We start from the raw sequence: 17,753 nt of genomic DNA, 5'->3' as shown, positions 1-17,753 counted from the left end.
TAAAAACATGTCATTATTGGATACCTCTCAGTCTTCTAAGCGAGGTGTTACCGAGACCATGGTCTCTGGAGCTTTTATTACCCGGACTTCTGTCTTGCACTTTCTTCGTCTAACGTCTACTGCTGCTTCTACCACTAAAGCTTCTACTACTTGGCAAACAAATGCACACGCACTTAAATAGCCCACGGTAGCCATGTGTGGGCTACACGGGACGAACTGACCTTGGAGGATTGAACGTCTATACAGGAAACTAACCCAAACACTTTCACGCGACTTTCAGAAACGAACTATAAAGTTCTTGAAACAACCAATAGAAATTAAAGTTTAGAAAACAAGAAACCTAAACAGGTTCTTTGTGGGAGATTCAGACCAAGGCCAGTAGACAAACCCAGGTGGGGTGAAGCGAACATGTCAAGCCAAGCCGGTTAGCACTGCATTTATTGCGCAACTACCTCAGGGAGAAGGGAGAAACTTATTACCGGAGAATATTTTGGGTTTAAAAATTAATTGAGTTTATATTTGGAAGTGATGTTGTCAGGGTTGTATGCGAGTAAACCGCATGGTTAAACGGTCTATGCATGATGCCGATACAAGGCACAGATCAAGTTCTACAATAAGCAGCTTGTAATAGGAAGACGTTATAACATTCTTTATGAATCATACTGGTTTCTGCCTTGTTTAGTTGTAGAGTGTGAACGGTATGAGCAACTAATTTTTAACCTTGTTTAGTTAAATCAGTTTTGAACATGTTCAACATTTTGTATGAACGTCTTTTAGGTGATAAAGCTTTGTCAGGCAGTACATTCCATCAGAATAAGATCATTATCAGAAGCTGGGCACGGACCCTTCTATAAAAAAACTATCCCAAATTATAACATTAAACATCCGATAGATTTAAAATTTTTTAACGTTGTGCGAGTAACGCATAATTCAAACTCTCTGTTTTTTGCAAGTCCCTCTCTTTTCGCGCTTTCGCGTCCTCGCGCGAGCACCTTTCTCCCCGCGCGTTCTTTCGCGTCATCCTCTACAGAAGTTGCTCGAAGTGTAAATATTCTAAACAAACAGACAGTGCTTATGTAAACATGAAATTTACGCCGACGCTGATCACCTCTTTGACGTGTTATCATACTCCTCCGCGCGGTGCTGCTTTTCATATCATTGCATCAATTATGACATGAACAAACAGTGGAGATCACGTTCAGGAGAAACGCGTTTTAAAAATTAATTGATCAACGTTCCTGCGTCGCTTTCAGTCGCAGAAAAATGCCGAGATTGCATTCTTCACCATTGGTTGGTCTCAGAAAGCAAACGAAAGAAAATATCCAACCAACCACTCCGACGAATCCCTACCACTTTGCTTTGACTGCGTACTCGCTCAATCATTATTTAAATCCTTTTCCTGAAAAAAAAAAGATTATTAATTAAGATCATTAAAATGCTCGCACTGATTTCAGTCGATTATTTCTGCTTTGTGTCCCGCAGCCTGCGAACCCAGACGGGCCTGTTGTGTCAGCACAGGACCTCTTTCCTTTAATCGAGGTTTATTTTCCTTCAAGCCATAAAGAATGGTTGAATTACTCCTGCTGATTTCTAAAACTATTGCAGAGGTACCAAAAAGTGACCAAAAATGAAAAGTATTGTTACACTTATGAGCTCCTTATTCTCAAGATGAATTAGTCCTGTATTTTTTTCCGAACACGCACCGAGTGTTGTGTGCGCCCCGGCTGATGTCTCTGGAATTAATTTGGAGAAAATTAATTTCACACGCTGCGATCCGGTCGACTGGTCACGCAACAAAGAAAACGTCTGACGTAAAGTAGCTATAGAGTAAACTTTCAATCCAAATACTGTCTTCCTGCACGAAATTGCGGGGAGTTTGTTATCTGTGCATAAATAGCCTCTTGAAATAGTCAAGAGACTTGAAATTTGTTTTGCAGATAGCTCGTGTGTTTTTGATCGAAGATTCGGTGAACCGGGGCACGTCAGCCCCGCAGAAACAGCACATACACAGTCATCTTATCTGGCATTTAATTGGTTGCTCTCCAAGTGTTACTGAGTTAAGTAGTACGTAACACAGTATAAAAGAGGCAGACCTTTTATTGAACTTGTTCCCGTCAGTTTAATACTTGGATCTTAGAATACCGAAACGTCAAAACCAGGAGCAATTGAAATGTCATCTTCACTGGAACTTGCGAGGTATGTACATGTGATTTTTCCAATATTAAAACTGTTATGCGCACGGCGGACTTAAGGAGTTTTATAAGCCTTGTTTTATTACAAAGCAGGGTAAGCATTTATCCGCTAGCGAATAGATCGCATTATCGCAAGCACAAGAGGACATGCAGACAGTCAAATATACATTTTAGGCCACTGAAACGTTTTTGGGGGGTCATAAAGATCCTATTAACCAGGCAGGTTTTACTTCTCAAGGCAGGGTGGTTGTAAACAGTCTTCCACAGGAAATAGAACAGTCGAATAGCAAACATCGAAACCATGGAGCCGAATACGCAACTAACATAGATTTTTCGCTCTTGCGGCTGTCTCTTAGTATTTCAATCGATAACTTCTTAGAGATAGGACGAGAATAGAGGCACTTCAATTATAATAACAGATATGCGTTTCAAATCGCAGCTTTGCATTTCAAACAGATATCTTTTTATTATTAGCTTGTTATCTTGGCGCACTGCTAAGCACAACAGAAATACCAATAACATGTTTCGTGAGCGCTTTCAGTAACGGGATACCAAATGCGGTTTTCCTTGACGACGTCCATGATGCATGAGCTTATAACCGCCGGGGGGGACTACCATATATAAGCTATGTGGGTATTTACGGCTGTGAAGAGTATGGTTTTCAGCGGGCAGTTTAGGCTAGGATAGGGTATAGAAATCAGACAGTTTGGTCTAGAATAGGGTAGCATTTACCGGAAAAGTCGCCAGTATAAACAGTTTAACCTAGAACAGGGTTCTTTGCCCGGGATTCTGTAATAGAAATTGAAACTCAGAATGACTTTGTAAGATATTGATTAAGTTGGACTACGATAGTGATGTTTCAGTTTCTGCATGGAAAATAGCTGACCTGGGATAGGGTAGGGGTTTTTGGTTCCTAGACCTCTACTAGGATAGGGTTGCAAGAGCAAGCTGGTCTTGTATAGGGTAAGGACTTCAGTGTCCCAACCGTGTACCCCCCATCGGGGCTTATATAGCTTGGTTCAAAACTTGAAACCACGCCAGCACCTGGTGTATCTCTAGACTGCAATTAACGTACGCGACGTCACAATATCGTTTCCTGTGATATGTGAGTAGAAGGATCTATAACGAGCACGATAAAGTTGATTGTTTTTGAATCAAGATTCATTTTGAAATCGACCCCGAGGACCGTTGCCCTTTCTTGAACATTTCTATGGCTGTTATATTTCGGTCTGTGGCTCAGAGAAGAGATTACATGACGATGTGGTCACGTGACAAACCGTTATGCGGATGGCAGATAAGAACTGGTTCGTCCCCAGACGCTGTTGTCTTTCGCTGGCAAAGAGCAGGAAAGGAACGGGGTACTTTAACTTTTCGTGTGCCCTGTTCCGCACTGACTCAGCACTGCGAATGAGGTCTGGGGACGAGTCTGGGGGATCAAGTTTCCTTTCAGTTTCACCGCGTTTAGCAGGCTAATTTTAAAAAGCTTCATTTATGTGAAATTCCGTTATGGACGTAGGATCTCCAGCTACATCCGAATCTGTAACTATGTCGTTGAAGGCTAAGCTGACTAAATAAAGGTTATCTTCAAAGTAACAACAAAAAAACAAAAACAAAACAAAACAAAACAAAAAAAACAAACAATTAAAGCCTTTTAAAGGACAATGTTGTAGTATTGTTGATGTTTCTTGTTTGACTGAGAAAATTACTTCCTTGTGATTGGCTGAGAGCAGGCCGATTTGTCGTTAATTTTTAATTTGCACTGGAGTGCAAATTAAAGCGCGTGCGTTCGCAATTTTCTCAGTCTAACAGTAAATGAGTAATCGTATGAAAGCTCGAGCAATTAAGGATTTATACACTAATCATGATATTTGAAAATTCTTTTAAATTGCACTCGCTTTCACGCTCGTGCGATTTTGAGAGAGAACTTTCAAATTTTTTTTTTGTCCCCGCCGGACTCGGAAAAACACTTACTCTCAAAATATATGTTTAACCATCGAATAAGGTGGATATAATTCTCGCTCTGTCGTGCTCGTAAAATAACGTTAAATTGCGGGATTTGCTATCGGTATTTCATATGGAATGATGAGGAAGCTAGACCGAAATATTTATTTAGTTATTTATTTATTTCAAGAATTTATTTTGTCTGTCTTCTTGCCGGAAGTAAATGGGTCTGCTGTCTTTTTCCTTACTGAGAGAAGTATTTAATTCGTAGAAGAAGTTAGAGTAAGTTAGGGCGTTTTTATAGTATCTTTGACAGAACAGAGGTCACCAAAAAAGAAAAAAAAGATATATACATAAATGACGTTATCTTGACTTAGATGCAAATTTCATTTTTGTCTTGTAAATTAACATCCAGACATTCAATATAACCTACGCTCACTCACGTGTGACATTCGATCCACAGGGACACGCAAGACGGTGATAGCAAAATGGCGACGTCTTTCGGAAGCTCAAACAACGCCTGCAGCCGTTGCTGTAGATCGTTTGGGGGAGTTATCAAGAGAAATCTGCTCGTGGTGCTCCTTGCCATCGGAGCTGCTGTTGGTTTTCTTATTGGCGCGTTGATTAACGGAACCGTTCAAGGAATCCAAAACCCCGAGAAGAAGGCCACTACCACCATGCTTATCGGTTTTCCCGGCGAGTTACTCATGAACATGCTTCAAGTGATCATCCTTCCACTTATTGTGGCAAGTCTGATCACTGCCGTGTCGCACCTGGATGCGAGAGCGACCGGAAAGATCGGCCGACGTGCCTTGTTGTTTTACATGACAACGACCTTGTTAGCCGCCATCTTGGGCATGGTTTTAGTTTCTTCCATTAAACCCGGGAAGACCGATAACCCAACTGGTTCTAAGGCAGATCCAAATCCGTACACTACAAGGGATTCCTTTCTGGATTTGATCAGGTGAGAAATGACACTTTTTTATTTGTAAAACGTAGGGTTGTTGTCGTAGTAAAACACCCGTTGATTATATAACAATGATTGACCAAGCCCTATTTTTCGCGCCAGACGCTCGATTCAAGCCGTCATGCTTTTCACAAATTGATACTCATAACAGTAGCAACAGTGAAAATGATATTCTTTCCACACTAGCGTGAGGAAACACTTGAGTTTGTCCTTCATTTGTGGTATAGTTTACCCTAAATATACATACAGTTTGAGATTATGAGCATGTAATTTATTCAAAATTGAAGAATCTTCGGCTTTTGTTTATATTAAAAGCACGTGCTTTTGGTCTTAAGATTTTTCACCGATACAAAAACTTTGAGAAGCACGTCAACTCCGATGCTGTTAAAAGCTATCAAACAGCTATCAAGAAAAGATTTATATCCTTTTGTTGTCAAATTCCCTGACCAAACTTTCCAACACCTTAGTCAACAACATTTTTATTTCTCCATGGGGTGTATATATACCTTATACATGGGAATTAAATTTGCATGCGAAACAACGTGGCATGGACCTATGCTCAATGCATAGTAACACAGTGTGACTCGGCGAAAAACATGTGAATAATGGTCTTGATATTTTTTAAGATATTTGTGAATTCTTTTTTGTCAGCCCAATAATTATAATGATGTTTGGTGTTTGGGTGGAGGGGGCGGGGGGGGGGGGGTGGGGGTGGGGTAGAGTAAGCTTCAAGAGAAGCCCTTGAACTTTCATTGCACTGTATGGAAATTTTCACTTTTGAGTCACACATTTGGAAAATGAAATTTAAATGTAAAAAGTGAAATGACAGGTGAACAGGAAATACTTAATGTGGTATTAATAAAAGATGATTGGTTGAATTGTCGACTTAGTCAGAGGGGAGGGGAGGGATTTATAGCAAATTGAAACAAAATATTCCCAACTGGACCATTTGAATTTCTTCCACTGCATGCATGAATACATGAATGTGGTTGGAATAAATTTGATAACTTTACAAGGGAACTTACCTTTTAATTTTTTTATGTTGGGTTGTTAAATGGTTTTGTTAGCTTCTTGTCAACACTGTTAAATATTTCCAGGAGCTGTTTTCCGAGTAACCTTGTTGAGGCGACATTTCGTCAGGTTGGTTGGTAGTGCGTGAAAAGATTGGGTGCCAGTCAAACAGGGGCTCAGAACATTTACTGAACATCATGGGGATCTCATTTCTTTGAATAGAATCTATTTCTTCATGTTCTCAGGGGAAAATGGAAACTCTGTGGAAAAAAACTGACACATTCTTCAGAATATTGTACATTATATTCCTACTGCTTGAACAAACCTTAAGTGAGACATATTTTGTTTTCTTGATTAGCTGATGGCATTTTATTTTACATCAAAATTATTTAAGAAGTATTTAGATTTGGTTTGTTGGTGATTTTAGACAACTAAGGTGATCATCATCCTTACCTGTTACCACTCGGCAGAATTTTTGATTCAGTTTTGACATGCTCTTGAAAACCTTCTGATAGCTTTACTTGAGTTAGCCAGTCAATATGTCAGAAGTGTGGTTTCAGGCCTTATGCATTCCACGGCATGATTAATATAGTGATATCAGGAGTGTACAACATGTAGAGTTCTCATTGACTGCTCATGGCCTTGTCAACTCCACCCCACACTTTTAAGATTTTGATTGGTGAAATCAAACAAAGCACATCAGGGAGTTTCAAAAGTATCAACAAGGCTGTGGTCGAAGAAAAATTAAGAGGAGCCCAGAGGTTCCTAACCACGAAATCCTGCATGCCCAGCACTTATAATAGGCTCAGTACACGATTCAAGAATGTAAGTTTTTCCAGTCACCCAAAGGCAAAAGTTAGTTGCTTGTGGCTCCCAGGTGCTTCCTAGAGCACAGCCCTGGTCAAAACCCTGAAAATTATTTTGTTGAATGGTAACAAGGGTTTGTGTTTATGATCACCAGGTGTGTGGTGGATTGTTACAGAGTTTCCTTTTACCTCCAACTTCTTTTAATTCACGAAAAATTAAGAAGTACCATTTACTTATGTTAAGTTTATTTTTTGTGTAGAAATTTGAGAAAAAGCAGATTTTGATTTGGCAGTATCAAAGATGAGCCTGACTGAAGAGGGCAATGTTTCAGTGTGGGAATGTATTTTTGGAAAGAATCCTTGACAATAGATGAAACAAGCAGGCTACAACTTTAAACATATTTACTGCGGGGACATGCAAAGTACATGTAAAACCAGGAAGAAGGTTGTAATAATCTTAACATAAACTGGGTCATGATGCAATTTTCTGTTTTATATGTAAATTGGCTAAAACTACATGTAAAATAAGATTAAAAAAAAAAAAAAAAAACGCATTTCTTTCAAGGGTTTTGTGTCCTGCCAAAAATGCCAACTACTTCAGATTTTTCAAGAGACAAAATGCACGTAAGGAGTCATGTAAAAGATTTATTACTTTAATTTTCTTGCAATACTGGTACCTTTTCATCAAGTCTCCTAGCTGGAAACAATCAAATTAAATTCAGCTGAAAACTATGTGAAAACTACATCATGAAACATTTTTTAGGCTGGAAGGTTATGAATGCTCAGTGCCTTGTACTGTGTCTACAGTACATCACATTTGTAGGAGAAGCTTGTCTTTCATTCCTTTTCAAAGATTTTTATTTTCATTAATTTAGTTATACATGTATGCATCCCCACCCCACTGCAACTTTGCCTCATTCAAGTCAAGGCTCCTCCTTGTTCAGTCACACTGGAATACTGCAATCGTTATTACATGTAGACAGGTACACTGGCGTCGTTGTAGTATCAATTTGGGCTACATGTTCCAATACATGTACATCGCAATCTAGATTTTTGATTTTGATGTTTTCATGTAATTTTTTCATTTATTTTTTTTAATATTGGGAATGTGTTTTTGGGTCTTGGTGGTTGATGTTCAGTAAATTGTTGTCACTGTTTGATTGGAACTTGCTTTTAATTTTTCCTCCAGGGACCAAAATGCCTGTGGTATTAGAATGCAAGCCTTAATTAAAAAGGCTTACATTAAGTGCCAAGACAGCCATTTACTGTTCTGGGTCAACAGAAATCATTTCTATGCTGAAGGGCTGAATGATTCTCATGTTTTTGTGTCTAACATTACTTATACCTGCCAACTTTTCTTAAGTCAAATGTGTTTGATTTTCGAGTCCACAATGTCCAAATTTCACCAAAAAACAACTTCCGAACATCAGCAAAGATTCCTGAAGATGTTCCATTGAATTTTTGAAGGTTAGTGGTTTAAAGCGCCAAATCTTGGTGCCATTATTTGGTTCTGTCTTTCTGAGATTGCTTATATCTTGGTGAGTTGACAAAGGTGAGACATCATGAGCATGTTATGTGGGACTCAAACATGACATTTAGGGCCTTTTGGTGGACTATTTTCAAATTGATTAAAAATGGAATTGAATTTTTCACATTAATGTTTACTGAACAAGTAGTCCAGAATTGTGAGTCGTGCGTGAAATTGCTCTGTATGCATGTGATCTAAAGTACATTTTTGATCCACTGGCGTGTCACATGCGTAATGCAAGTTGGCAGGTATAATAAGGTTTTTTGTTTTTATATTAACATATTAACTGGCATGCTAACATGACTAATGGCTGTGTTCTTCAGGGTACCACTTAATGGTATATTTTTTTCTTGTTCTGTTGGACAATTTTTGGAGGAAAATAATTGATTATCAAAATATTGTGCTTGAAAAAATAGCATCCTTGGGTGAGCTTAATCTGGGTATTACAAGAAATTGTCTCATCAACTTTTTACAATCATGCCACTGAATACTATGGGTATTCACGGGAAATAGATGTTAATAATAACATCAGATCAAACGAATTATTGTTAGCTAATAGACATGTAAATGTCTAGATAGAGTCACAGATTTATTACTGTGTATGGAACTTTTAATGGTTACTTTGGCTGAAAAGTCGTGCTCGAAAAGCCACGAAGGTAATAGAAGAGAAAGGGATAGAGAAAGGTGTTTTATACTGTTTGGTGGGACATTGGTTGAGAAGTACGGTGCAAATATCAAATTTGTTTGAAGAAGTAACTTTAGTTACAGTAAAATAATTTATTGTAAATTGAGCTGATTGGACTTTTTGAAAAAAAAAATGTTATGTGCTGTAAAAACGTTTGATATTTACAAGTAGTTATCTTTGCATTGCATAATTGCATTGAAGTTTCTGAAAATGTTTAACATGTTCAGCTGTCATAACAGTCATGTTAAATATTAAAATGTTAAACAAGTTAAAGTGTTGTAACACTCATGCTAAACATTAAATAAATACCATAAAAAGGTATAAATACATGTACTGGATCAACTACATGTACAATTAGAAGCATTTAAAGGTGGGTGCTAAATAAGAATTATCCAACAGTTATCCTGCGATGTTTAATATTGGCAAAATGTTTTTGGCTGAGTGACCAAAATCAGACACTCTACAAAACTGAGTAGGATGATTGTTGCATAATTTATTTTTCCGGTAAACATGAGTGTGTAATATCTAGCTTCCTTTCCATTTATTAATATTGTATCGTAGCAGTACATGTACTTGCATGTAGTTTCCTCAGGAGTGAGTCCGCGTGACTCCTCCTCAGGAGTGAGCCAGCTAATTGTATTATCTACTTTTTCTTTTTACTGCAGAAAAAAACCTTTTACACTTCAGATCCTGGGAAATATGAAGTGTATAATGTGACTGAAACCAATCCTAAACTTGAAGACAACGAGAAGATCATTGACTCGATCACGATGAATGACACTCTCAACATCACCACCATATCCAGAGAAATATACCCCAGCTCTAATACGATATTCGCAGGGGTTGCAACCAACCCCACGGGGGGTATGAACATCCTTGGCTTGGCTGTGTTCTCAATTGTGTTTGGTATAGTGTTGGGGAAAATGGGTGCCAAAGCCAAACCCCTGAAGGCTTTCTTTTCTGCGCTCAATGATGCTGTTATGATCCTGGTGACACTGATCATGTGGTAGGTTACATCATTCTCTTTTATTTATTGCCCTACTCAGAATTTACACTGCATTGATAAAATGACATTTCTTCAATTCCATTGCCAATTTATTGTACTTGACCATGCATGTGTAACATTAGAGAAGTACTTTGTACTCAAGCTGGTTATTGAAAAACTGCAGCCTCTCTTCTCCTGCATGAAGATGGAAAGTAAATTTATTTTTGAGGCAGAGGGGGTGGTACATATAATATTGCAATCTTGAGATTTTGTTGTGCTAAACTTTTGCTAAACAAATGTTTGGTAAGGAAAATTCTTCAAATGAAAATTGAAGGTTTTATTCATTAAATAATCATTATCACAAATAATCTTTGCACACACTAATTTTGGATAGATATTTATTAGCAAGTACAAGGGTGCATTTAATCGTTTATCACTTTATACACAGAATGCAAATATGGCAGACTGCTTGGTTGGCGCCCGGGATGAATCGCATGCAAGCGAGGCTAGTCAGGCTTTGATGTTTTGTTTTGACAGAAAAGTCTTGCTTCGTCGTCGATCTGGTCTGTTTTTGTTTCACCCTCCCTATAAGTTGTTGTGTTCCTGAATGCCACCAGAAGGAATTGAAATCTTCCACAGCAGAGAAAGTGTTTTCTTTTTCGTTTCTGCGGTCGCCTCTCAGGGAAAACAGACGAAGGAGAGTAGTTCACGATTGCCGAAGGAACTGTTAACGTTTTTTCATTCAGGCTGGAAGAAAATGTGTAAGCGACCGCATTTAGCTTCAAGTCGTTCTCATTTGGCTCAAAGCATGGGGACAGTTGAAGTTCATTCACTTGTTTATTACACCGTAGTATTTGTTTTGTCCGATTCCGTGCGAGTGCATGCAAGGTCAACTTCTTCCTTTGAGACAGAGGATGTTTTTCAAGAGGAGCTTTTCTTTACTTTGGGGAAGGTACTGGCCATGTAAATCGTGTTGGAACACCACCAGACACCACATAAGCTCATCATTTATACGATTTTTCTAAGATCTTCTAATATGAAATGTAGCAAACAAACTTTAGTTCCTGCGGCGATCGTGAACTCCTTTCCTTCATCTTAATGAATTGCATTGATCCACTATTTTCCCTAAGCTTAAGAGGCGAATGGTGGAAAATTGATATCCCTTCTCGTGGCGTTCAGAAACACAGCAGCTCCTAGCCACAGCTAAATAAAACAGACCAGATCGACGACGAAGCAGGACTCTTCTGGGGAAGCATTGTCAAAGTAAAACATCAAGCCTGACTAGCCTCGCTTTCATTTGACTCGTCCCGGGCGCCGACTGAGTGGTCCGCCATATTTGCATTTGGTGTATACTATTATTTAAGACTTACTGGTATGAGACATGCGAGCTTGTGGTTTGTAGCCACGATGTTAAGTTTTTGAATGCATGTGAGTGCTTAGAAGAACTCTTAGATACATTTTTATTTACATGTAGCAGGAAAGCAAAGTACATGTACATATAAAATGTTTATGCTCTTGTGCTGATTACATGATTGTATGCCTCAACTTTTTCTCTGTTGTCATTTGCAGGTATGCACCAGTAGGTATCTGTAGTCTGATTGCACAGCGTGTTGCAAGCATGGTAGATATTGGAGATGAACTCAGCAGGCTGGCATTATTCATTGTGACGGTGATGGTTGGCTTGGTAATCCATGCATTCATCATTCTCCCACTAATTTTCCTTGTGGTGCGGAGAAGCAATCCTTTTACTTTCATGTATCAAATGAGAGATGCCTTCGTGACAGCTTTTGGCATCAGTTCTAGGTAAGTAAAAGGCTTCAACCGGTAAGGGGATGTGCTTTTGTTGCAAATGTTAGGATTTTAACCAGACTAGAGTGTGGATATGGTTCTTTTCCCTCCAAAGTAACACTTAAATTACCCTGTGAGACAGAAATCCCTTCTCTTTCTGCTGCACCATCGCATGACTCTGGATTGAGTGGTCCCAGTTCAAGCCCTGGCAGGGGACATTATGTTGTGTTCTTTGGCAAGACACTTAACTCTCACAGTGCCTCTCTCTAACCAGGTCTACAAATGGCTACCGCAAATTTAATGTTGGGAGTAACCCTACGATGGACTAGTGTCCCATCCAGGGTGGGGCGGGGGTAGAAATATTCCTAGTTGCTTCAGAAACCGGAATAAGCTCCGGCCTTATGGGCCAGCTTGTATGCAGACTCTACCTTTACCTTCTGCTACACTAAAGGAAATTGAACAGTTGCGAGTAGAAGTTCCCTTTTGTCTCTCCCCAAGCAGAAAGAGAAGGGAGCCTCTGTCTCACAGGGTACACTGAATAACATACTTGTTATCATGACAAATAAATGTTGATGATGATGCTGTACATCACTTTTGCTGTTTATTTTACTTGTAGTGCGGCAACTCTGCCAACCACCATACGCTGCCTTGAAGAAAACAACCATGTAGACCCACGCATAAGCAAGTTTGTTCTGCCGCTGGGTGCTACAGTGAACATGGATGGTGCAGCTCTGTATGAAGCGATTGCTGCTATCTTCATTGCTCAGCTCAATGAATATGACTTGTCAGCCGGAAAAGTTATTGCCATTTGGTGAGTGTATTGTCAAGTAAATGAAAGAAAGTTATAGTCATGTGGCTGGTTTTTCTGGGTCCAATGCCAGATGCAGTATATTATTTACATGTAGCTCCATTGTTTCATTACGAACTTAACTATAGGTACTAAGGATCTGCAGCCATCTGCAAGTTTTCTTTGAAGTACTTCAATTTTCCGTGGAGTAAAACTCCCAATTAAAAATGATAGAGATTCTTGTTTTGGAAGACCCCTTAAAGGTTACATTATCTGTGTTTCTGTTTTCTTTTTTCTTACGTGTTTCAAGGTTACCTCCCTCCCCCAAGTTTTAAGTAGAACTGCCAAACAGAGAGCCACTTCCCAAAAGAAAAATTATTGAGTGGCAATTTTACTTCTTTCACTTTCTTCCCTTAGAAGTTGCAGCTTACTTTTTAAATCTACCCCCAATAGAGTACATACTACTCGTGTACCACATTTTATGAGCTAAGTGCTGACGAGAATTAAATGAGGCACTCCAAGCGAGGCCAAAACACCATGTTTAATCTCTGAAAAGTATGGCAAGCTTCCAGTCAGTGACAAGGCAGGCCCAGTTATTCGTTTTTATTTGAGAAGTAGTTAATGCTTTTTTCTTTATTGTCCATCATGTATTTATCTGGGTTACCTGCATTTCAAGAACTTGTGTGCACCACTTTCATTGCTTGCAAAACTCATAGGTAACTTAACAGTAGCTGCCATACTTTTTCCGGCCAAAATAATGAAACTGGTCCACATGTGCGCTACACGCGTGCCACACGCGTGCCACACGCGTGTTGTTGTACTTTAGAGCTTACATGTAGTAGCTGTAGCTGTGTAAAAGCTACGTTACATACTACATGTACATGTACATTATATAATTTTTTTTTTCTGATCCAGTCTTACAGCAACTGCGATCGCAATTGGCGCCGCTGGAATTCCATCCGCAGGCTCAATTACTACTATCATTGTGCTGCAAGCCGTTGGCCTACCGCTGGATGACATTGGGCTCATCATGGCTGTTGACTGGTTTCTGTGAGTGACAATAGTTCTTATGCTTTATTTGTTTGGGTTTAGTTGACCTTTCGTGCAATGTTTTTGAGACTTACATGTAATTTGTTGAAAGGTCTTTCCTTTTGTTAAGAAGAATTAATTCGAACTATTCTCTATCCACAGGGATCGCTTCCGAACCACTGTCAATGTGCTGGGCGACTCCATCGGGGCTGGTGTAGTGGAGCATCTGTCACGTGATGATCTGCGGAAGTATGATTGTAATGGTATAATGGATGATAGGGCTCCACTTAGTAAGCTGGAGAAAGGAGATGAGCCCGATCAGGTTGTCGTGACTTCCGCTTTGTAATCTATCCTAAAGTCACGCAAAATTTGTTTGTCACACAACACTTGTTTTTTTTAGTAGCTAAGTTACTTTTTTGCAGTAGTATCCTGAGGATAGCAACACCGATACAGCGATTTTTTTTAATTAACTGGGGCGAAGTATCGTCTTTTATTAACAACAAGCTCGACTTAATAATGACCCTAGAAATAACTTGAAAGTAAAGTGGAACCCACGGCAAAACGACTTACCGCAAAATTTAGAGTCATTGCTGTTACAGACTTAAACCCCTTTCACACCAACATGGTAAACTTGTCTAAGAAAGGTTTAACTAAACAAGGTTAAAATTTAGTTGCTTATACTGTGCAACACCCCACAACTTAACAAGGTAAAAACCTGCTTGACTCAAATATTTTACCAGATGGTTTGAAATTTGTCTTCTCAAAATGACTGCAAAGCGTGACAAATTTGAAAAAACTGAACCTGGTTTTGTTTGACTAGTTTAGTTGGTGTGAATGGGGCATTTGATTACCTCTACAACTTTTGAACATACTCACTTAGTGCTAAAATCTGTCAAAGAGTAGACCATCAAAAAATGCGGTCGTTTTTGCAATAACCAATAATCTTGAAAAGTGAGCAGCAGAAAATGTCCGTGATTTTCCCCGCTACATCCTGATGAGTGAGGTTGCATTGTCGATGTTGCATTGTTGTAGATTGTAGTTAGAATAATCATTGGTAATGTATAGCTAGCTGTAAGATATTTTTTGTATGTTTTGTTATTAATATTAGCGGCGCAGGTAAGGGGGAAAGTGAGTATTTGCGGACTACTGACGACGAAGGTGAATAACTGTTGTGAGACAGACCGGTCAATATCGTGAGTTGTGAAGTCCGTTACACTAAAAGAGAACCATTTGCGCACAATTTTCATCTAGATCAGTCGTTAGAGGGGTTTTCTGCTGTGTGTCTGAAATGTTTTCTTTTGGTTACTTCGGATCGTCGTTAGAGGAGGCCTGTAATTGGTTCAGAAATTTCGTGCATTAACTAACTAGCCAATCACAGCAAATCACTTAAACGTGCTACCTTTTTCAACCATGAAGAAAACAAGACTGGTTTAACTGGCGTTGTGCCCCGCTTTTTGGTTTTCACTTGTATTCTTAGTACGTTAAAGTCAAAGCATATGTAGAAAGTTTTTAGGACCAAGTCTTGGGTTAGAGTGCTATTTCAAGTGAAATATCAGATACTAGGTTTCAAATATATAGTAACTTGTTTTTGAAATGAAATGCATGCTCGACTCTACGCTTATTTCTAGATATCGAGGTAATGGAGTAATATTTCTTTTCTTGCAAAGCAATGGGTTATCCGGGTGAATTAGTGACTCGTTTAATGACAGTAGTATTCGTTGGATATGTTGGTGTTTGTTGTTGGCGTGAAATGTTCGACTCGATATCTTTAGAACTGTTTACAAAGTTAGCATTTGTAGGGTAGAAATCTGTTATTTTGAATTAATAGCCATTAATAATCGTTAATTTCAATACGCTGTCGTGATTTACAATGTCAATGCTATGGAAGGGTCAGCAGTGTCTTAGCTCGATCGATAACAATTACCCTCTTAATTTTGTTTAATTGAAGATCCTGATTTGCCACACTGATGTAATGACCAAAACAGGGTTCGTATCTCTTAGCTTGAATCATCAGCCATTGAGGTGTGGTAACTTTGTAACTCGACAAGCGTACTTTTATAGCACTAATAAGCTGTTCAAAGTAGGGTTATAGACTAGGTATTCAATAGCCCCTGTGCTTGCAACTTTGTACATCAAGGAACCCACACAAATTCCCTTCATTCCAATGGGGTTAGAAATCTCTCAGCCTGAATCGCCAATGGCGGCTGATAGGGTAACGCCTTTGCAAACCATCTGTGCCATATTAGGGACGAGTATTCTATAGCTCAATCTCTGCTGTACCTTGTAACAATTTTAAATGGAGGTGATGTTAAATCCTGCTTGTTATGTCAAAGTCGCATTTGTTTCAGTTTTCAAATATAACACAGTATCTACATGTAGATAGGTATAAACGCTTTTGTATGATGGAACTGTTATTATTCCGGTATGTATGTATTGTACGGGCCGTACTGGTCACCGTTAGGAGCCTGGTGCTGACTATTTTAATCGTTTCCGAAAGGAAACGTTAAATGATGACTTGAGACCGTGAAAAAGAAACCTTTCGATGTCGCAAGGATAACCGTGGGATTAAACTCGTACCCAGGGTCCTCTCGGCTGCAGATTTTCTCGTGAGTGCCAAAGAGGCCCTGGAGGTGAGTTTGAGTTTATGATACCGGCCAATGAAAATCAAGTGGAGGCCGATTTGCTCGAGAGCAGGCGGTTTCAATGCTCGGAAATTAAAGTAGCGGGCCAAGGTTCCTGAACAGGTGCGTCACCAGTGCCCTTAATAAGTTGGGTGTTAGGTTGTTAATAATTTTTAAATGTAGCATTTGTAAACAGTTTCATCACGTCAAAAATATTGTAAAGCAGCTTTTAGTAAAACTATTTTAATTTTTGTGTTATGTCATCATAAAATACCATCTCACTCTCTCTTCCTGAACTTTTTGTTTGCCACACGTGCGTTCATTTTCACTCGTCACGCCGTCTTGTTGGGAAAGGTGCCTGACCCTCTAGCACAGGCCTGCATCGGAGGCTTCGTAATGTTTTTGAGATTTCACCCTTGATCAGCATCTATTTTCTCCTCAATATACCAATACTAATTCTAGTGAGCGAGCTTTGAGAATGTAGTAGCTAATCATTATTAAAGTGATACCGAACTGCTTTTCTGAAACCGTGAAACCTTCCAACTAATGGTAGGGCACGGATCACAGGAGGAAGGTTTTGTTTGTCTAGACAAGACCAGCAATGCTTAGGAGAGAAACTATATTTATCCCCCCCTACTGGTCTACCGCGTTGGATTGAGTAGCCCAGGCTAGTAACTTTGTTGAAGTCTCGGGCTGGGGTTACTCCCAATAATGGCCTATACGGGGAGACTCCGCCTGAAATGGGTACCTTTTTCAGGCTTCAGGTATATAAAAGGGCAGGGATTTCACAAGTTGAGGTATATGCAAGGGTAGGGGAAGCTTTCATTTAGTTATTTAGAAGGGCCTTGAATTGAGTATCTCGAAAAGCCGCACCTTATGGCAGTATCATTTAATTCTTGATGTTATCCAGTAATATTGTCCATTAACCTCATTCCGAAGATTTAGAAAAGGGTGCAGTGTTCTTAGGTAGGTATGTGAAAGGGTACCTTTTTGCGACAACGGGTACTGCCCTTACCAGTAGACCGCGACAACCCACGAATATTTTTGCCGCCTTCAGAGTAACGTTTTTGATGCCGCGAGTTTGTTTCAAACCAATCACGTGGTACTTTGAAATGCACCACGTTAAAACGTTTCTGTGTGGCGTCATGGCTTCGTATTACGTGATGTTCATTCACAACGTGTTTATCTTTAAGAGGAAAGCTTACCGCGCTTTTTGGCTCCCATAGAACTGTCAGCATGGCCGCTGTTTACCAGCTGAAGATAAAATATGACCAGGACAAATTCGGTGCGGTTTTTTTTCAGACGCATTCGACACGATAAGCTTTCCTCTCGTGAATGTCTCGGTCTACTGGGAAGAGTAGTAAACGAGAGGGGTACCTTTTCTGTCAGAATGGTATACAAAAGGGTAAGAGT

General features: G+C 39.4%; 1 protein-coding gene across 1 annotated transcript; it reads left to right on the top strand.

Moving 5' to 3' along the window:
• The first annotated feature begins 1,837 nt into the window (after positions 1 to 1,837).
• On the top strand, positions 1,838 to 16,591 carry LOC145492329 (excitatory amino acid transporter 1-like). The gene is made up of 8 exons (XM_081471758.1): positions 1,838 to 2,196; positions 4,597 to 5,097; positions 6,198 to 6,240; positions 9,796 to 10,136; positions 11,685 to 11,918; positions 12,520 to 12,714; positions 13,606 to 13,740; positions 13,882 to 16,591. The coding sequence occupies exons 1-8, from the start codon at positions 2,171 to 2,173 to the stop codon at positions 14,063 to 14,065; spliced, it is 1,659 nt and encodes a 552-aa protein (XP_081327884.1). The 5' UTR covers positions 1,838 to 2,170; the 3' UTR covers positions 14,066 to 16,591.
• Positions 16,592 to 17,753: the final 1,162 nt, after the last annotated feature.

The sequence above is a fragment of the Orbicella franksi genome, chromosome 7 (assembly GCF_964199315.1).
Source record: "Orbicella franksi chromosome 7, jaOrbFran1.1, whole genome shotgun sequence".
Taxonomy (NCBI): Eukaryota; Metazoa; Cnidaria; class Anthozoa; order Scleractinia; family Merulinidae; genus Orbicella; species Orbicella franksi.
Note: the sequence above shows the minus strand (reverse complement) of the source record. Positions and strands in the feature narration are given on the sequence as shown.